This window comes from Canis lupus, chromosome 1 (genome assembly GCF_011100685.1).
Source record: "Canis lupus familiaris isolate Mischka breed German Shepherd chromosome 1, alternate assembly UU_Cfam_GSD_1.0, whole genome shotgun sequence".
NCBI lineage: Eukaryota > Metazoa > Chordata > Mammalia > Carnivora > Canidae > Canis > Canis lupus.
Genome location: NC_049222.1, coordinates 61,381,017 through 61,402,498, shown reverse-complemented (window position 1 = coordinate 61,402,498; position 21,482 = coordinate 61,381,017). Strand labels below are relative to the sequence as shown.

Below are 21,482 nucleotides of genomic sequence, written 5' to 3'. Positions count from 1 at the left end.
ATTTTCTATTGACTTCCTCCCTTATTTTTGAAGTTCCTATTAATAATAAATACCTCTGACAATCTTACATTGTTTTAGAACGAATACTTAGTTTTGTGATGAATGCTTTTCCCTGAGCTTAAATTTTGTGATGAATGCTTTTCCCCAGAGATTTAGGTGTTACAGGATCTTAGGAAAGATAATTAACTTCTTTTTTTTTCCCCCAACACCAACAGAGTCTTCATTACAGACTGCAATGTTGTTTAATATTCAGAAGGAAATGAAGATAGGTACTATCTAAAATATAGTAACATTAAAATAAATGTATTTGTTTGCTTCTCTTTTAAGGGAATAAACAGAAAACCTTCTTCTATTCAGGACAAGAATTACAATATATTTATTTCATTCACTCACTGTGCCTTTTAGGAAGATTATTGATTTATACACAGGGCAGACGGCTATTTCCCATAAAATTGAAGAGTAGAAAAGGTAAGTGCAATTAGGAGAAATGAGTATGTTCAGTTTGGTAAGATTTGTGTGCTATGAATTACTAAACTTCAGAGGTTTTGCATGATCTCTTCTAAGATACTAGTTGACATACCTTTTAGTCTACTGATGGCTTGTACACATTGAAGTATTATATTTGCTTTTATCAGTATGTGCTTTTTTCCTGTATGTTTTCTATTTATCCAGCCTTTAATGCTTTCCTTATTTTTCCATATCTCAAAATCCTAGACATACTAAACAATCTGGATCTGGATTCAGAACTAGAAGACCTTATTTAAATTATAGTTCCCTTATAAACTGGCTGTGACCTTTTAGGCAAATCACCTAACTGTTGTTGTTTTTTAATCTACAAAAATGGAATAATATCACTGATACTGAGCTCATACAGTTTTTATGGTGATCAGAGATAAAGTGTCAGAATACTGTTTTATAAACTGCCAAGCCTTGTACCATTTGATATATTACTGTTACCCTAAGTCCTATTTTTTAGAGTTTCCCCCATCAAATTTCAGCATATAGTATTATTTTTTTTGCCTCCCTTAAAACTTTAAATTTATACTAGAAATACAGTCTAGGGATCAGCAAACTTTTTCCATAGTAAGTGTTTTTGGTTTTGTGGGCCACACACTGTCTCTGTTGCATATCCTTTGTATCTGTGTATTCATGTGCTCGTGTGTGCAAAAGAGTTATCACAGCAGGCATGAGACTGTTATCCTTAGGAAGGCCTGCTTGCAAGGTTGCATTTAGCTGGCATCTGGAAACTTGGATTTCTCACTCCTCCTAGAACTGATAAGAGTGGTTCACTAGGCCTACCAAAGTTGTACACACAGCATAGTTTACATTGAATACTTGTTTTCCTTCTGGGAGCCTGAAATCTTGATATATGGTAGGCAGAAAGTGCTTATGTCATCAGCCCCCAGTAAGAATCTTGGGCACTGAGTCTCTAAGGAGCCTCTTGGTAGCCAGCATTTCACACGTGTTGTCACAGTTTGTTGCTAGAAGAATTAAGTGTATTTTGTGTGACTCCCCGGGAAAGGACCCTTGGACACTTGTACCTGGTTTGTTCTGGATTTCACCAGTCGTTGTGTCTGGGTATGGTTTGGGGGACCCTTGACACTCTTTACACACCTTTAAAAATGTAAAACAAAATACTTTTATCTTGCAGTCCTTCCATAATTAGGCCATAATTGCTATAGTTTGCCAATCATGTTATGGAGTGTCTTCATTTTGAACACTTGTGCTGTTTCCCAGTTGTTTTACTTAAGTCTTTCTCCTCATTATGCTGTGACTTCCGTAACAAAAACTGTTTTATGTACTTGTATATCCTGTGATTGTGTAATTCGAGGTATAATGAGCATTTAGAGTAGACTTTCAAGAAAAGAGCTGCCATTTTATAGGATATTGTTGACCTTTACAGAAATAGATTAATAAATATTTGTGATGTTATTGCAGGTATTGAATTGAAGTTTCTATGTCTGTCATTTGTAATTTAGCACTTTATGTTGTCTTTTAACATCAACTTTTTGGCCTATCGAATGTCATGGGTCATCTCGAAACTCAGTTTTGGGAGCCATATTCTACGGTATTAACATAAGTCAACACTTACCTCTAAGTTTCACGTGTTTTCACCAGAATCTTGATGTAAAGATTCTGCAGCAGGGGTTTGTAAATTACAACCAATGGGCCAAATCTGGTACGTTTGTGTGGCTTGTGAGTTAATTGCTGGAAAAAATTACAAAGCTATTTTGTGACATGTGGAATAAGATTAAAATTTTGGTGTATGTAAAGTCTTATTGAAAGACTGCCATACTTGTTCATTTGTAAATTGCCTATAGTTACTTTAGTAACTGTTACTAAAGTTACTTTTGTAACTTTGTGACAACATCAGAGTTAAGTATTTGTAACAGAAACAAATAATTTTGCCTAAAATATTTCTTAGAAGAAATTTGACACCTCTTGTACATTTCCGTTTAGATAAATTGGCTGGAACAGCATATAAGCCTGAATTTTATCGTTTCTAATAAGCTCACAGCCCTGATGAGATTCTTAGATCTTCCTGTCATAGGTTTATATCAACTGATGGGTCCACCATAAGTGGTAAAGTTACACCTGTGTGTAGCATCTGCTGACGTTACTGTCCTTGCCACCTTTTAACTTCCCATGTCTAATTTGTTTTCATGGGGTCCTCTGTCTGGGGTTCCAGCCCCCTTCTCCCTAATTTTACCACAGTGTCTAAAAAATCGGGAGAATGGGAAGCTCAGTTAAATTTTTCTAAGTTGTAAGAATATACTAGAAAATAATCTTCTTTTTTCCTTTTCGAAGATTTAGTATCCCTTACAGATCTGCTGGTTCTGTTTACCCAACTTATCTATTACTCACCAAGTTGTCCAAAGATGACATCAGCTGCACATTTAGGTAATTTTGCTTCTATTTTAAATAGTGTAATAGAAAACATCTAAAAATACTTAATATTCCATTGTCTAGATGTTTTGAGTGACTGACCTAGTTTGGTAAAGAGGATTCCTAAGATGCAATATTATTCATAACAAATTACATTGGACCTAGAAGTAAACCATGAAATTTAATTTTGTTCATTGATGTTTTAAGATGTTCCCAATTTACTAGCTTTTATGTAGAATCAATTTTGCTGAGCATTTTAATGTTCTTAAGATCAAGATGTTCTTAAGAAATGCTATTAAGGGAAATTTGATTGATAGGTAGTAATGTGTTCTTTCTTGCAGTTTTATGCTTTATACTTGCCTGATGTTTTGATCAGCCTGCTTATTTTAGCTCACATCCAAAATTTCAGATCCTCTCTCATTAAAGAATAAGGCAAAAACAAAAGCTTCATGTTTTTCAGTATAATGACTTTTAGTCTTTAGCAGTTGGCTAGCTTATAAAAAAGTTTAAAATATTAACATTTAAAAGATAACTTATACTTTTCCCTCTGAATATTAATGAAAGTTTACAAAGTAAAACATTTTAATAACAAACACTCCCATATTCTATAGATTCATAGTGTTCTAAAACTGGAAGTTATCTTAGAAATGCTGGCAAAATTCTGAGAAGAATTCAAGTGAATTAAAGAAAAAAAGTAGTTTGGGCCATAAATAGTAGTGATATATCCATCTGTCAATCGGCATGTTTTATTTATGTAATTATAACAGCTTATTAGTCTTAACAATGGCTCTTAAACTTCTTTCTGCCTTTATAGCATTTCCATGTATAAATATGTAGTTTAGGTCCTCTTGCTATATGCTCCGATAACATACTATGCTTCCTTTGTAAAAAATGTTCCCTCTTATAATTGTGTGTCAGTGTCTTGGTTTACCATCTAGTGGAGTGTTTTTTAATTTTCTTTGTCTTAGTTACTTCTATTATAGTACTAGCACAGTGTCTGGCACATAGTAGGTACTCAAAAGTAGATAAAAAATGGGTGAATGAATGAATGGACATATGCTCATTGGTAGTATCTCTCATTTCAAAGAGGGTCTGGAACTGGTTGAAGAGATCAATTTTTTCTCCATTTTCTTTTTGTCAAGTATTGACTTAAAGTCTTAGTGTGTTCTTGGAGTATAGAATAATGTAAGCTAAATTAAGAATTTTGGTTTAATCTTAATATTATATCTTACAACCATAAGCTGCTAACTTTTTGATTCCTTACTTTCTTGTAAAACATTATTTTGTGAGTGTATTAGGTCAAATAACCTGAAAATATATCAATTTATGAAACCAAAAATATCACACTGATTTTAGTGACTATTCCCTGTGTTACATTTATTTATATTTGTGTTTTCCTATATATATTTTAAAAGAAAGTCTTTACAATGCTCATTCATTTCAGCAGTTTTATGGTAATACAAAAAATGGTATATTAGTCTTAAAGGAGCTTTCATCTTTTCTGCCTTTTTGGCCATCATTTATTTTACTTTCATTTTCTACCAGGCCGAACACTTGAATACATATATATTTTTTAAAGATTTATTTATTTGTTATAGAGTGTGTGTGCCTGCGTGTATATGCAATTGCTGGGGGCGGGGCACAAGGAGAAGAAGAGAGAAACGCATGCAGACTCACTGTTGAGTGTGGAGCCCAATGTGGGGCTCCATCTCATGACCCCAAGGTTGTGACCTGAGCTGAAATCAAGAGTCAGATGCCCAACTGAGACACCTGGGTGCCCCAAATACATATTTTAAGAAAAGGGAAAAGTAAATACGAGTAAGTGTTTCTGGGAGGAGAAAAGTTATAAATTTGCTTCAAATTGTATCTTCACTGTTAAGCAGTGACTTAATGTCAAACAGTGAATGATCTGTTGTTTCTCAGCATTCAGATTTGTCATTTACTTTTTTAAAAAATTGACTTGAGTATATTTTAAGCTTAATTGATTTCCCCTAAATTTCAGGTTATTATTTAACAATACCTCATCTTTTGGGCAATGTGTTGTATGATTTTTTTTTTTTTTTTTACCTATTTAACCTTAATATTGAGCTTTTTTAGAACAACAATGGCTAACTCATAAATAAGATATATTGAGGATATATTGAGTTCTTAATGTTTAAAATTTTAATTTCTAAAAGTACTTATTTATCAGATAATTACTCTCCTGCAAGTATGGTGACTGAAGTTCTTCAGATACTCTGTGATCAAAAAGAGTGTGCAGTCGAATGCCTATATAATAATACTGTGATTGAGGCACTTCTTCAGCCTATTCATAATTTAATGAAAGAAACCAAGGTTGGTATTTACTAAAGAGAGTTTCTTAATTGGGTATTAGGGAATACTCAGGGGGACTTTGTTTCTAAATTTGATGTATTTGAAATAGTTATTATACTATCTTTCCATGTATGAATGTATTTTATGCCGACATAGATTTTTATTTACTGTTAGATCATAGTTTATGTAGTCAATTGATTTGTTATTGACAATGTAGGGGGACAATACATACAATTTTTTTCCTATGATTTTGAGGATTGAGAGAAGTTATTAAGATATTTGTCTTGCACATTTAATAAATCCTGTGAATTTTCTTATTTGTTTTAATAGTAATTTTATAGCCTTTACATTATTTTTCTGAAGTCAACTCTGTTTTGTATGAAGAACTAGTTTTTTAGAAAAAAACTTATATGTATGTTCAGAACTGGGATGTTTATGTCTCTTTACAGTTTGTATGGCCTATTTCTTTATATTATATAATTTAATCCTTACAAATGAGGCTGAAAGAAGTGGATTTCTCAAGGGCAGATATTTAATAGGTGGCAGAGTTGATAACACTACTTGCACTGCTGTCTGTTCATTTCTACGACTTAAGCTTTGGGGAATGACTTAAATCTTAATAGGCTAAAGGTTTTGCCTTTCCATGTGTGTGTGTTTTGTATTTTTACTGTTTTCATCTCCACTTAATGGGCTGGGCAGCTGTTCACGCTATCATATGGTCATTATTTATCGCTCGTTCAGAAAACAGCATTTATCTGAATGTGGTACAAAGTATGGAATTCTAGGAAATTAAGGGGAGATAATTTTGATTTCATGGTTAGCCTTAGGAAGATAATAGAGAAGAACCAACAGAATTCCTAATACAGTTTAATATAGTAGAATGCCATGATGTCAATAGTAATATGAAATATGAACCATTTACCATGTTTGAGAAATGTGCTCTTGGACTTTGTTTCAGAGTTGTTTATTTTTGCTTTCATATATATTTAACTTTTTATCTTCTTGTGGCTTCTTTCCTTTATCTATAAATATACCTGAATCTGTCTCATAGTTGGGATAAAAGAAGCTCTTGATCATCCAGTACACATCTTTAGTTACCACCTAATACCTGATCTTTTTAATGATAAGCTTTTAATTATGCACGACTGCCATAGTTGTCCTGGCTCCCTCTATAGTCCTGGCTCCCTCTATTCTGTCATGTTTCAAAACATTGCGTTATCATCTTACTTCCATTACATCCTTGATGCTGCTTTGATTGCTGTTGCTTGTAACTTGCTACACCTGTAACTAGTAACCACTTTAGAGACTATTATCGACTGATTAACACCATAGACAACTTCTAAAATTGTTTACCTGGCTTTCCTGAATTCCTATATATTTTGTACCTTCCCTTTCTTTTTTTTTTTTTTAAAGATTTATTTATTTATATATTCATGATAGAGAGAGAGAGAGAGAGAGAGAGAGAGGAGGAGGAGGAGGAGGAGGGAGAAGCAGGCTCCACGCCAGGAGCCTGACGCAGGACTCGATCCTGGGACTCCAGGATCGCACCCTGGGCCAAAGGCAGGCACTAAACCGCTGAGCCACCCAGGGATCCCTGTACCTTCCCTTTCTAAGCATTCTTTTTCTCTCACCTATGAGGGCTCCCCTTTCCTGCTGTCTTCAGTGAGTCACAACTTGGTTCACTCTTCTCTCAGTATGCATTTGCTAGGTGACTTCCTCCAGTTCTGAAAATTAGATGTGTAGTTAACTTTTTTTTTTTTAACTTCTAAATTTAGATCTCTTTAGCTCCAGATTTGTCATTAGATGCTTGCTAAACACCTTTTTGAGTTATTCCACGAACAAATCAAACTCAGTTTTTAAAACAGTACTTTTTGATTTGTCACTTTTCAAATCTTTTCTTTTCTTTTTTTTTTGCTCCTGCTCTGCTTCTTCATCACATTTCCCTGTGTGATGAGTAGGAATGCTGTTCATCTAGGCTTCTTCCTCATTTTCTTTATTCCATTTATAATTAAGCCCTATAGACTTGTTAAGTCCTATAGACTTGTTCTCCCGTGCCTCTCTTAGATCCATGTATGTCTTTTAATCCCATTTGCTACCGATTTTATTTAAGCTCTAATAATTCCTTGCTTGGAATATTGAAATAATTTTATTTTTTTAGTCTTTCACTTTTCTGGCCTGTCTGCTGTCTCGTCACCAAGGCTGTCACAGTACTTTCTTGCTTGTTGCCTGCTAGATAAAAATGTGTAGTTAAAAAGTCTGAAATTTATCAACTTTTCTGTTATATTCTATGTATTTTTCCTATTTTACCCCATGTATTTATTTTATAACAGATTCTTTGTATTCTTTGAACAAGGTTATAAGATTTCCCTATGTTTGCATACTTTTCCCACCCTGGAAAGTCTTGGTCTAAGTGAAAAATTCCTTTCTTCAGGCCAGTTTTATTTTTTTCTTCGAAAATTTGTCCTAGTCCTCCCTGGAAAAGTTATGTTTATTTCACTATATTCCCATGTTATCTACTTCTCTAATTATGCTGGAATTATTCTTGAGTGAAAGAAACAGCCCTCTAGCACATGATAGGCATTCTGTATTTAATCTTAAAGCATTGAGTATCACCCATTGAGTCACTACTGTATCATTGGCTCTTTGCTACGTTTGAAATATAGAAGAGCTTAAGACTTATACTTTGGGGCAGCCCCGGTGGCGCAGCGGTTTAGCGCCACCTGCAGCCCGGGGTGTGATCCTGGAGACCCGGGATCGAGTCCCACATCGGGCTCTCTGCATGATGCCTGCTTCTACCTCTGCCTGTGTCTCTGCCTCTCTCTCTCTAGCTGTGTCTCTATGAATAAATAAATAAAATCTTAAAAAAAAAAAAAGACTTTGCTCTAAAGGAACCTATTCTAATAGGAAAGGCAGACTATTAAAATACTGGATGAGGAATAAAAAGGTTTAAAAAAGTGAATATAGGAGAGAAGGAAAGTATTCCAGGCAGAGAAGTTGTTTTAAGGAAGGTATTCAATGTGAAAGTAATACACTGTATAATAAAGCCTCATATAATAAGGAAATATTCAGGTAAGTATGCCTGACTCATTAGTTAACTCACTGAATTTCTTAGGACGTATTGGTTGCAAAGTATAGATACTTAGATTTCTTATAGAGCATATGTGTATTGGCAGCTGTGCAGGTATAGACAGGTAAGTAGGCCTCAGAAAGAACAGAAACTCTAGTAGACTTAGGCTTCTAGATGGGCACCAGTATTAATATCACTCTAGTTTTTTAGTATTTGCTTGTACTAATTTGCTAAATACTGGCAAGGCTATTTTATAGTATTTCCACTTAAAATTAAAAGTGAAGAAATATGATTGGTTCAGCCCCCATTAGATGACATCATTTGCTATTGGCTATCTCATGAATTGGTTGTCCTTACTCAGACCTATAACTCATGACCCAACCAATTGCAGGAAGGGATAGTGTTCCTTAGAAATGATGGCAGTGTGTTAGAAACCATGTATGATAAAATTGGGGTGGATACTCAGGAACCAGTGAATGGAAAGTAAAGGGCAAACTGGAAATAGAGGAGCTACTGCATTTGTCAAACAGAACTATATATAAAACTGTAATGGGAACAGCAGTTCTCTCTGCTGTCTTAATAAACAATAACTGGTTTGAGTAAAAAATCTGTATGCATCTGCCTCATCAACTGTGCTGGTAAGTGAATATAACATAATGACACATATCATTCAGATGTACTTTGCAGCCAAACAATCATTAACTTTTTTTGTTGTTGTGGTAATATAGCTTTATTAGATTACACTACGACCCTAAAATTTTAGTCTGTGAAATGTTAGCATGTCATAAAATTATATGATTTGTTATCTTTTTAATGTACAGGCTGCTCCAAATTGCTCTGAAGCAGCTTTAATTCACATAGCTGATATTTTGGCAAGGATTGCCTCTGTAGAAGAAGGACTTACCTTGCTACTTTATGGAGAAAATATGAACTCTTCTGAAGAAAAAAGGTATGTGTCCATGCTTTAAACTTGTGGAATTTTTAGCATATTTTCTCGATCTGATTCAAAGATTCTAAAATATCATTCAGCATGTTAATAATGAAAATCAGGATAGCTATTCTAGATAGTTAGGTTCCTGATCAGCCTCTAACAATGTCTTAGGTGATTCAGGTTGAAGTAGTAACCAGGATTATGGACTATGCAGGCAGAGTAGGCCTTGATGTGAGCAACTTCAAAGTAAAAATAGGAGGGTTCACTCTAGATAGGATGTTTTTGCTTCTTGGACTCTTTTAGACTTCTAAAGCCATCCAGGATTGATTTGAGTTTAACCACACAAAGGTGCACAAAGGAAAAGCTAACTTGTCTATCTTCCATCTTTACCTGGCTAAGTTCTATTTCCTGGCTGTTACCAACGATAACATTTTGGTTATACTTGTAGACTTTCTCTGCATCATAATGATGTATCAAACATATATTCATAATCACAGAATTTTTGTTTCCTCTTTATAGAAATAGCATATACAATATTCAATTTTCTTATGTGTGATCATAAGCAACTTCCTAGATGAGTGCAGAATTAAACACTTTTTAATAGCTCAGTAGTACTTTGATATGGCTTTGCCATAATATTTTCAAACTTTTCTCCTATTAATGGATATCAGGTTGTATCTAGGATTTTGCCTCCATAAATAATGCTGCAATAAGTGTTTTTTAAAAATCCTGTTGATTGTGGTAGGTTATATTAATCTTTGAATATTGAACTCCGCATGGCATAGCTAAAGTAAATCCCATTTTGTCATGGCATATAATTCTTTTTATACATTCTTAAATTTGATTTGCTATTCTTTGTTGAGGATTTTTATGTCTATGCTCATGAGAGATACCAGTCTGTATATTTTGTAATATCATTGTCTGATCTTGATTTAGTGGATATAGATTGTTCATAATATTCCTTTATTCCTTTTAATTGTCCATGGGATTAGTAATGATTCTCTCTCTTTGAATTCTGATACTAGTAATTTTTTTTCTTTAACCTGCCTAGAAGCTTATCAATTTTATTGATGTTTTTAAAAGACCAACTTTTTTTCCTCTGTTGATTTTATTTTTGTTTTTTACTTAATTGATTCTGTTTTTATTTTTTATTTCATTTGGTTTTAGTTCTTTTCCTAATTTCCTATGTGGGAGCCTTGATTATTGATTTTTAGACCTATTTTCTGATCATATACATTCAATGCTATAAATTTTCTTCTAATTACTGCTTTTGCTGCGTCCTACAGATTTTGATAAGTTGTATTTTTGTTTTCACTTCAAATTATTTTTAAACTTCTCTAAAATCTTCTTTGACCTATGTACTTAAGGGTCTGAGAGTACATTTTGTATGATATATATTCTTTTTAATATAAGGGTCTTATGGCTCAATGTAGTTTTACTCAGTTGAGACTGAAAATATGGTTACATTGTCTTCCCACATCTAGTATTGCCAAGTCCTATGTCTAAGTTTCTTTTTTGCCTCTAAAAGTTTCTAGAACCTGATGTTTCATGAGGGTGTAACTTATTCTAGGAACTTTTAAGGCATTAGTTAGGCAATTTTATGCTGAAGACTTGCATCCTTTGGCACAGGGGTTTTTGCTTCTGTTGTGTATTTGATCATATTTCTTCTTCTGCTTTCTCTTTCTGGTGCATCTGTGAATGAGATGTTGCATTTAGAGGAGTGACCATCCCTTAGCTTTTCCATTTTAATCTTTGTTTTGCTCAAAGAAGCTGTTCTTAAATTTATCTTGGCAGTCATTTTTAATTTTTAAGAATGTTTGGCCTTGGTTTGGTACTTTTTTCAAACTTGTCAGGTGGACTGGGTTTTCCTGCCTGGGGAATAAAAGCCTAGGTGCTAGATCCTATGGCTCAGTGAGGGAGGGGCCCTTCTGGTCCAGACTGCTGACTTCAGTAACTCTGGCCACCTGTCTGATTGGATACTACATGGCTGTTCTTAGTCATATCTGGCTTCCACCTCCAGGCCTAGCCTCTCAGGATTCCCTTCTCCAGAACAGTTCCATACAGTAGAGCTTTATGGGATGATGAAATGTTCTAGATCTGCATGGTCAGGTTACCACTAGCTACTTGTGGCTCTTAAGAGCTTGAAATATGGCTAGTTTGACCAAACTGGGCCGTAGGTTTTATTTGACTGAAATTTTTTATTTTTTTTTATTTTTTATATTTATGATAGTCACAGAGAGAGAGAGAGAGAGAGAGAGGGGCAGAGGGAGAAGCAGGCCCCATGCACCGGGAGCCCGATGTGGGATTCGATCCTGGGTCTCCAGGATCGCGCCCTGGGCCAAAGGCAGGCGCTAAACCGCTGTGCCACCCAGGGATCCCTTGACTGAAATATTTAAAAGCTTTTTGTGAAAGCTGTTCTAACCAGTATCAGATGATGGAATGTTTTGGTAACCTAATAGGTGAAAGATCTTGTTTTGATCCATACTGACCTGACTCTAGTTGAATTTGAGCATCTTATTGCTCTTATGGAGATACAGTTATTGGCTGTGTTCATTTTATGATAGCAGAGTTTCTTTCCATATCATTTGTCCATTTGTTTTATTTTTTCAATCAACCTGAAAATCTGTGCACACAGTAAACATGCAAGGTTAATAGCAAAAGTAGTAGTTCCTTCTTGTTCTCCAAGGCAATTACTTTTGGCTGCTTTAGATGATCATTAGATCATATTCTTCTAACACTTGATTTTAATTTAAGGCATAATCCCTTGATTTCTCTCTCCTATCCCTCTCAACCACCCACATAAACACACCTGGATCCCCCTCCCAGCCCCCTGCTGCCCATCAATGCAATATAGTTGAACAGTATCCTTCATTAGAGTCATACTGTATCTACCTACAATCTTCACAGCCCAGCTATGTGATTACTCTTTTTTCCCTACAGCTTCTTATTTTCTCGAGAGCTAATAATTTTCTTCAGCATATTTTTAAATATACTTAAATTCTACTTCATTGTTAAATCCTCCACATGGTCTTTCCTATTAAATCTTTCTGTATATTCAAATATTGAGCAAATTCCATTGATTTTAATTTTATTAAAAAAATCTTTTTGGGATACCTGAGTGGCTCAGTGGTTGAGCATCTGCCTTTGGCTCAAGTTGTGATCCCAGGGTCCTGGGATCGAGTTCTGCATCAGACTCCCTGCAGGGAATCTGCTGCTCCCTCTACCTATGTCTCTGCCCCTCTCTTTGTGTCTCTCATGAATAAATAAAATCTTTAAGAAACAAAAATATTTTTTAAAGCTTTTTGAGTTTACTGAAGACCTGGTGTTGTGGGTGCTGGGTGACTCAGCTGTTAAGTATCTGACTTCAGCTCCAGTCATGATCTTAGGGTCCTGCGATCGAGCCCTTTATCAGACTCGGTGCTCATTAGGGAGTCTGCTTGTCCCTCTTACCCTGCTTGTGTGTACTCTCTCAAATAAATAAAATCTTAAAAAAAAAAAAAAAAAAAGACTGGTGCTACTTTGGTCTGGTACATAGCTTTTATCATGGTAATAACCTTTATAATTGCTGTTTGTCCTAGTTCTGTGGAAAAATGCCACTGAAGTTTTTTTTTTTTTTATTGGTGTTCAATTTACCAACATACAGAATAACCCCCAGTGCCCGTCACCCAATCACTCCCACCCCCCGCCCTCCTCCCCTTCTACCACCCCTAGTTCGTTTCCCAGAGTTAGCAGTCTTTACGTTATGTCTCCCTTTCTGATATTTCCCACACATTTCTTCTCCCTTCCCTTATATTCCCTTTCACTATTATTTATATTCCCCAAATGAATGAGAACATATAATGTTTGTCCTTCTCCGACTGACTGACTTTACTCAGCCTAATACCCTCCAGTTCCATCCACGTTGAAGCAAATGGTGGGTATTTGTCATTTCTAATAGCTGAGTAATATTCCATTGTATACATAAACCACATCTTCTTTATCCACTCATCTTTCGATGGACACCGAGGCTCCTTCCACAGTTTGGCTATTGTGGCCATTGCTGCTGTAAACATCGGGGTGCAGGTCCCGGCGTTTCATTGCATCTGTATCTTTGGGGTAAATCCCCAACAGTGCAATTGCTGGGTCTTGGGCAGGTCTATTTTTAACTCTTTGAGGAACCTCCACACAGTTTTCCAGAGTGGCTGCACCAGTTCACATTCCCACCAACAGTGTAAGAGGGTTCCCTTTTCTCCGCATCCTCTCCAACATTTGTTGTTTCCTGCCTTGTTAATTTTCCCCATTCTCACTGGTGTGAGGTGGTATCTCATTGTGGTTTTGATTTGTATTTCCCTGATGGCAAGGGATGCAGAGCATTTTCTCATGTGCGTGTTGGCCATGTCTATGTCTTCCTCTGTGAGATTTCTGTTCATGTCTTTTGCCCATTTCATGATTGGATTGTTTGTTTCTTTGGTGTTGAGTTTAATAAGTTCCTTATAGATCTTGGAAACTAGCCCTTTATCTGATACGTCATTTGCAAATATCTTCTCCCATTCTGTAGGTTGTCTTTTAGTTTTGTTGACTGTATCCTTTGCTGTGCAAAAGCTTCTTATCTTGATGAAGTCCCAATAGTTCATTTTTGCTTTTGTTTCTTTTGCCTTCGTGGATGTATCTTGCACGAAGTTACTGTGGTCGAGTTCAAAAAGGGTGTTGCCTGTGTTCTTCTCTAGTATTTTGATGGACTCTTGTCTCACATTTAGATCTTTCATCCATTTTGAGTTTATCTTTGTGTATGGTGAAAGAGAGTGGTCTAGTTTCATTCTTCTGCATGTGGATGTCCAATTTTCCCAGCACCATCTATTGAAGAGACTGTCTTTCTTCCAATGGATAGTCTTTCCTCCTTTATCGAATATTAGTTGCCCATAAAGTTCAGGGTCCACTTCTGGATTCTCTATTCTGTTCCACTGATCTATGTGTCTGTTTTTGTGCCAGTACCACACTGTCTTGATGACCACAGCTTTGTAGTACAACCTGAAATCTGGTATTGTGATGCCCCCAGATATGGTTTTCTTTTTTAAAATTCCCCTGGCTATTCGGGGTCTTTTCTGATTCCACACAAATCTTAAAATAATTTGTTCTAACTCTCTGAAGAAAGTCCATGGTATTTTGATAGGGATTGCATTAAACGTGTATATTGCCCTGGGTAACATTGACATTTTCACAATATTAATTCTGCCAATCCATGAGCATGGAATATTTTTCCATCTCTTTGTGTCTTCCTCAATTTCTTTCAGAAGTGTTCTATAGTTTTGAGGGTATATATCCTTGACATCTTTGGTTAGGTTTATTCCTAGGTATCTTATGCTTTTGGGTGCAATTATAAATGGGATTGACTCCTTAATTTCTCTTTCCTCAGTCTCATTGTTAGTGTATAGAAATGCCACTGATTTCTGGGCATTTCTCTTCTTCTCCTGGGTGTAGGATCTATTTGCTGTTTTTTCTCTAGCTCCTTTATGTGTAAGGTTAGCTTTTGTATTTGAGTTCTTTCCAGTTTTTGAATGGATGCTTGTATTGTGATGTATTTCCCCCTTAGGACTGCTTTTGCTGCATCCCAAAGATTTTGAACGGTTGTATCTTCATTCTCATTAGTTTCCATGAATCTTTTTAATTCTTCCTTAATTTCCTGGTTGACCCTTTCATCTTTTAGCAGGATGGTCCTTAATCTCCACGTGTTTGAGGTCCTTCCAAACTTCTTGTTGTGATTTAGTTCTAATTTCAAGGCATTATGGTCTGATAACATGCAGGGGACGATCCCAATCTTTTGGTATCGGTTCAGACCCGATTTGTGACCCAGTATGTGGTCTATTCTGGAGAAAGTTCCATGTGCACTTGAGAAGACTGTGTATTCAGTTGAGTTTGGATGTAAAGTTCTGTAGATATCTGTGGAATCCATCTGGTCCAGTGTATCATTTAAAACTCTCGTTTCTTTGGAGATGTTGTGTGCTTAGAAGACCTATCGAGTATAGAAAGAGCTAGATTGAAGTCACCAAGTATAAGTGTATTATTATCTAAGTATTTCTTCACTTTGGTTATTAATTGATTTATATATTTGGCAGCTCCCACATTCGGGGCATATATATTGAGGATTGTTAAGTCCTCTTGTTGAATAGATCCTTTAAGTATGATATAGTGTCCCTCTTCATCTCTCACTACAGTCTTCGGGGTAAATTTTAGTTTATCTGCTATAAGGATGGCTACCCCTGCTTTCTTTTGAGGACCATTTGAATGGTAAATGGTTCTCCAACCTTTTATTTTCAGGCTGTAGGTGTCCTTCTGTCTAAAATGAGTCTCTTGTAGACAGCAAATAGATGGGTCCTCAAGATGATCATATATCCTTCATTTTGTTAATGTGTATCATGTTGATTTGTGGATGTTGAACCATCTTTGCATTCCTAGAATAATTCTCACTTGATCATGGTATATGATACATTTAAAGTATTGTTGAATTCAATTTGCTAATATTGAGAGTATTTGCATCTATGTTCATTAGGGATATTGGCCCTTAATTTTCTTTTTTTGTGGTGTCTTTGTCTGGTTTTGGTATTAGGGTAGTGCTGGTTCATAAAATGAATTTGGAAGCTTTCCTTTCTCTTCATCTTTTGGGAATAATTTAGAAGGAATAGTTGTTAAATCTTTGAATGTTTGGTAGAATTCACCACTGAAGCCTTCTTGTCTGGGTTTTTGATCCTGATTCAATCTTCTCAGCAATCATTTTGTTCAGATTTTCTGTTTCATGATTCAGTCTTGGAATATTGTTTCTAGGAGTTTATCCCATATATTGGTGTATAATTGTTTGTAGTAGTCTCTTATGATCCTGTTATACTTTTGTGGTATCATTTTTGACTTCTTTTATTTCTGACTATTCATTTGTGCCCTCTTTCTCTTGGTGAGTCTAGCTCTAATAGCTTATCAGTATTATCTTTCAAAGAACCAACTCTTAGCTTTGTTGATCTTTCCTGTTACCTTTTTGTCTCGATTTATTTTTTACCTGATCTTTATTACTTTCTTCCAACTTTGGGCTTTATTTTTTCCCGCTAGTTCCTTTAGGTGTAAAGTTAAATTCTTTGATAGTTCCTGTTTCTTGATACAGACCTGTATTGCTAGAACTTCCTTCTTAGGACCACTTTTACTGCATCCCAGATTTGGGTATGTTGTATTTCTGTTTTCATTTGTCTTTAGGTATTTTTTTCGTCTTTGATTTATTCTATTACCCAGTAGTTCAGTAACATGTTAATCTCTACATATTTATAGTTTTTCCAGTTTCCCTTTGTGATTGATTTCTAGTTTTATAATATTGTGGTTGGAAAAGATGCTTGAAATTATTTCAGGTTTTTTTTTTCAGCTTATTTTTTTTAAGATTTTATTTATTTATTCGTGAGAGACATAGAGAGAGGCAGAGACACAGGCAGAAGGAGGAGCAGGCTCCATGCAGGGAGCCTGACATGGGACTCCATCCTGGGTCTCCAGGATCACACCCTGGGCTGAAGGCAGTGCTAAACCGCTGAACCACCCGGGCTGCCCTATTTCAGTTTTCTATATTGAGACTCGCTTTGTGGCCCAACATGTGCTCTGTCTTGGAGAATGTTCTATGTACACTTGAGAAGAATGTATTTTCTGAATTTTGGACGAATGTTCTGTGTGTCTGTGTAGATAGATCTGTTATGTCCAACTGGTCTAATGCATTATTTAATCCAATTATTTCCTTACTGCTTTTCTGTCTGGATGATCTGTTATAACTGGGATGTTAAAATCCCCTATTACTGTATTGCTGTCAGTTTCTCCCCTTCGATCTCTTGGAATATTGTTTCTAGGAGTTTATCCAAAAAAAAATAATGCCTTTTTTTAAAAAAAAAATTTTAAGTAGGCTCCATGCCCAGCATGGAGCCAATATAGGACTTGAACTCATGACCCTGAGATCAAGACCTGAGCTGAAATAATGTTTACTGAGGCTTGCCAAGGCCTATGAGTGATCCAAGGGGAGGAAGCTCATTTAGCATCTAGTTCAGCTGATTAGAAGCCAGGTCATGAGGCAGCAGCTTTGAAGGTGTGCAAATATGTTTAGTCCTGTGGGAGGTGTGAGTTGCAAAAATCTGAGTTCCAGATGAATGTATAATATATTCTCTGGGAGGTCTTATCAAGCTGTAGTGAGGCTGGGGTGGGGGTATGCAAGGATAGTGTTTCCCTGTTTTTGTTTCCTTGGAGTGCCTCCTTAGCCCCTTGATGTGTGGGAAACCTGAAACCTATTCCTTAGGCAAAAGCTGTAGGCTAAGTAAATAGACCTTTTTCATAGGAAGATTGGGATTATTTCAGTTTGCTGGTTGTGTAGGGCTCTGGGATTGACGGCCTGCCAAGCATGGTCTTTCCTGTTGTTATAATCTGATGGAGCTCTGGAGCCCTCATGGCCATCAGGGCCTGGTGATCAAGCTGTGTCCCCTGTGTGGTTTGTGTGCATCTGTTGGCTTGAGCAAGGCAGGTAGAAGGTGTAGAGAACAGGGCATACTCACTAGCTTTACAAAGTCAACAGGAAAATGTCTTGAGTATATGTATCCACGGGCTTCCTTAATGGAGCAGGAGAGTACCTTGTGTACTGGCTTTAGGTTGGGAACAGGAGACTGCCCTGACAGCTTGGGCTCATGCTCTAGCTCGGAAGTTGGGAGTGCTACAACTCTTCACCAGCCTTAGCAAGTACCATGAAAGCTCACCCCTGCTGTGCCAGCAAGGTGGTAGTAGCCCTGCTAGCTGACTATGTGGAGAGTGCATCTGTGGCATCTGCCATCCTCATCTGCCTCTGAGGAGAATCTCAACTGTCCTCTTCCCTTCCAACCAATGTCCCCATATTAGCAAATGAGTCTCCCTTATATATAGTCTAGCAGCCTTTCTAGACTACTGTTTCTTTCGTGGATTTTGGAGCGAAACTACAAGCAAGCCCTTTAAGAGGGGTCATCTGTTTCCTTATAGCACTTTAAGACCCCTCTGGTTGTTAGCCTTTTTGGTTTTCCAAGTTAGGTGTTCTGTGGGTTTATTTCTCTGTGGTAGATCCCAGGAGTGGGGGCCTTGATATGGGGTACCAACTTTTTACTCCTCTGAGAAAAGCACCTGTCTGGTGAGATCCCTTCTTGTTGTGTGTTACCACATCATGAGTGGGGTGTTTTTTGGGAGACTATATCTCTACTTCTTCTACCTGTTTTGATCTGGTCCTTTTATCCTTTGTTGTGGGAAGTTATCAGATCTTTTTCACAGGGAAATGAGCATATGTAGCTGTAGATTGGGTGTGTCCACAGGAGGAGGATTTTCTTACCACTCTCTTGGACCATCCTCCAGGAACTTGCTTTTTAAATTTTTTACTGTCTAGGAAATTTCCTCAGCTTTATTTTCTAGCCCTTATATTCAGAAGATTTACATTACTTAAGCTTTCTCTAAGAGAACATTCTTACTCTACTATCTTATTCTTGTTTCATGAGTTTAAGTTCTCTTACATCAGTGGAGATACGAAGTTTCATTTGTCATTTTCTTTTTCTCCTTCTACATTGCCTTTTCTGTGTGTTGTCTTGGCTTCAGATTTTAAATTAGAGATTTCTTCAAATACTTAAAAGTCAGTAAATAGCTGTTCGAAAACTGTGTGGGAACGTGGGACCTTGTCACTTGTGGCCTTTGCTTTGGGGGGATCTTGTCATGGATTTGTTTGGGGGAATCTCTAATAGCGGCATCTTTAATCTTTGTTCTGGTCAGATTCCGTAGAAAAGGCTCTATAGTTAGCTGCCTGCAGAGAGTGTAAGCCTAGCAGGAGAGGATGACTGGGTGGGGGAAGTGGTTTCTAAGTTTTCCTGCATAAGCTTTGATTAATTTCTGTGGTACTCTACTGTTCTTAATGTTTGCCTGCCTTCCAAAAGATACCATGGGGGTGGCTATGTGGAATATTGAAGGGAAGCTGATCAGACTTCTTTTTAAGCTGACTTTCAGGCAGCCCTTCTGTCTGTTTTCAGTCCCACTTCTGCCCCTAATTCCAGAGATACTTGAAACCATCAATTTGAATTTTTTGAGAGGTTCTATGAAATAAATTCTGTCCTGTGTTCTGCATTGTGGCTGATCATTCAGTTTTTTCAGGTCCTGAATTGCTGCTGCTTTCTTTCCCATTTCTAGATTCCAAAACATTGTTACTGTCACATCCTTTCTTTTCTCCTTGACAGCTATGAAAGCCTTCTGAAAATTCCCTTTACTTCTGCATTTTAGTGTTTTAAGAGAGTGCAGTTGTGAATGTGTGTGTTCAATCTGCCATACTCAACTGGAAGTCTTTTTCTATATAGATAACAATTCTTTTGTAATATGAAGAAGACCAACCTTTTGTTTCTTTTTATTCCTTATTTGAGGTTTGTCTGAAAAATTTTTCCTATATAGACATTTGTGTTTGCACAAAGGAGCACTTGGCAACAGTGCAATGGGAACATGGAATTTTTTTATGTATTCCTATGGAGTTATTGTCAGGATATTTGTGAACAAATACCGCAAAATGTTTTAGAATGCTACCTTTAAATAATAGAAGGGAATATGAATTAACAAATCATATTGATATTTTTCAAAAAGAGTGATAAAAGGGTAAACTAAAAAGTAATAGTTTTAGAAGAAGGGAGAAAACCATGTGGGTAGGGTGGTATAGATATGAGATATACAGGGCTATGCATTGATTTTACCTAGATTTGACTTTGGAGTCATGTAGCTCTTTCACACGCTAAATGTAAAAGTTAAATCAAAAAGAAAAATTCAAATTTAAAAGAAATTCAAACAAATGGAAATAAGTGAATTTAACTACCAAGTAAGTAACCTGCCTATGCAGAGGAAAAAAAATTATTTCAAGTGATCTGATTTGAACATTTCTAGTGGATATATCTTATGTTTGAAAAAAAGAATTCTCAGAGTGATCTTAAACTGTGTTCAATGTATTTTGAAACTATTAGCACATATTCCAAAATGAAGCAAGTGATTAGCATCATAAGGAACTAGAATATAGAATTAAAGAAGTGAAACTTGAATTTTAAATTTATAATGGAAATAAAAGTATTAACTCATTTTTCTTATACTTTTCTTACAACTGCTGCTGAAAAGGCCTAGAAGTAAAGACAATCTCTTAGCATTGAGTTGGCACCCAGATTGTGGTCTCTAAATATCTAAGTTTTTGTTGTGGTTGTTGTTGTTTCTTACAAAAGGAGGAAGGGATCCTTGAAGGTAGTTGTTTCTGAACTGGGCCAGGAAATGTTTAAGGTGATCCTGAGATATCTTACCATTCTAGAAAGTGAGGAAGTTATCTAAGACTAAAATCATAGTGTCAGAAGTATCCCAGGTTACCAGAAGGGGCCTCTTTACTGGTTTAAGATGGATAATTTGAGGATTAAAAAATGACTGTAGGGGCACTTGGCTGGCTCAGTGTTTGAGTATCTGCCTTTGGCTCAGGTTGTGATCCTGAGGTCCTGGGATCAAGTCCCGCATCAGGCTGTCTTCAGGGAGCCTGCTTCTCCCTCTGCCTATGTCTCTGCCTCTCTCTCTGTGTGTCTCATGAATAAATAAATAAAATCTTTTTTAAAAAATGACTTTAATGATTGACATACATAAAGCATACAAAATGGCTTTAAAAACACTAAAATTTAAAAAAGAAAATCCTGTCAATTATCCACTAAGGTTGTGAGGATACCAACTCATCATTTTGCAAATTAATGAAAAATGTTCAAACTCTTTTTTTTCTATTTCCTATACAAACAATTAAAAAAAACATTTATTGATTAGAGAGTGTACAAGCATGAGCATGAGTGGGAGGGACAGGAGAGAGAAAGAGAATCTCAAGCAGACTCCCTGCTGAGCATGGAGCCCAATGTGGGGCTCTATCTGCGGACCCTGAGATCATGACCTGAGCTGAAACCAAGAATAGAACACTTAACCTACTGTGCTGCCCAGGCGCCCCTGTACAAACTGTATTTTAAACAAAAATTTTTTTTAATGATTTTATTTATTCATTCATGAGACAGACAGACACACACACACAGAGAGAGAGAGAGAGAGAGAGAGAGAGAGAGGCAGAGACACAGGCAGAAGGAGAAGCAGGCTCCATGCAGGGATCCCGATGTGGGACTCCTTCCCGGGTCTCCAGGATCACGCCCTGGGCTGAAGGTGGCGCTAAACCAGTGAGCCACCCAGGCTGCCGGCAAACTGTATTTTAATGTAACTATTAAGTTACTGAGGATAAAGTTCTTCATAGAAAAA

General features: G+C 36.5%; 1 protein-coding gene across 6 annotated transcripts in view; it reads left to right on the top strand.

Annotated features, from left to right (window-relative positions):
* The window catches only part of TBC1D32 (TBC1 domain family member 32), a 211,472-nt gene that overhangs the window by 44,485 nt on the left and 145,505 nt on the right, over window positions 1-21,482 (top strand). For all 6 annotated transcript variants that reach the window (XR_005353848.1, XR_005353847.1, XM_038526673.1 and 3 more), the window contains 4 exons: window positions 328-468; window positions 2,809-2,901; window positions 5,078-5,220; window positions 9,088-9,215. Coding sequence is in view for 4 of the 6 variants with exons in the window: in XM_038526673.1 (XP_038382601.1) it covers window positions 328-468; window positions 2,809-2,901; window positions 5,078-5,220; window positions 9,088-9,215 (505 nt within the window). In the remaining 2 variants the exon portion in view is untranslated. The remainder of the gene's footprint in view (window positions 1-327; window positions 469-2,808; window positions 2,902-5,077; window positions 5,221-9,087; window positions 9,216-21,482) is intronic.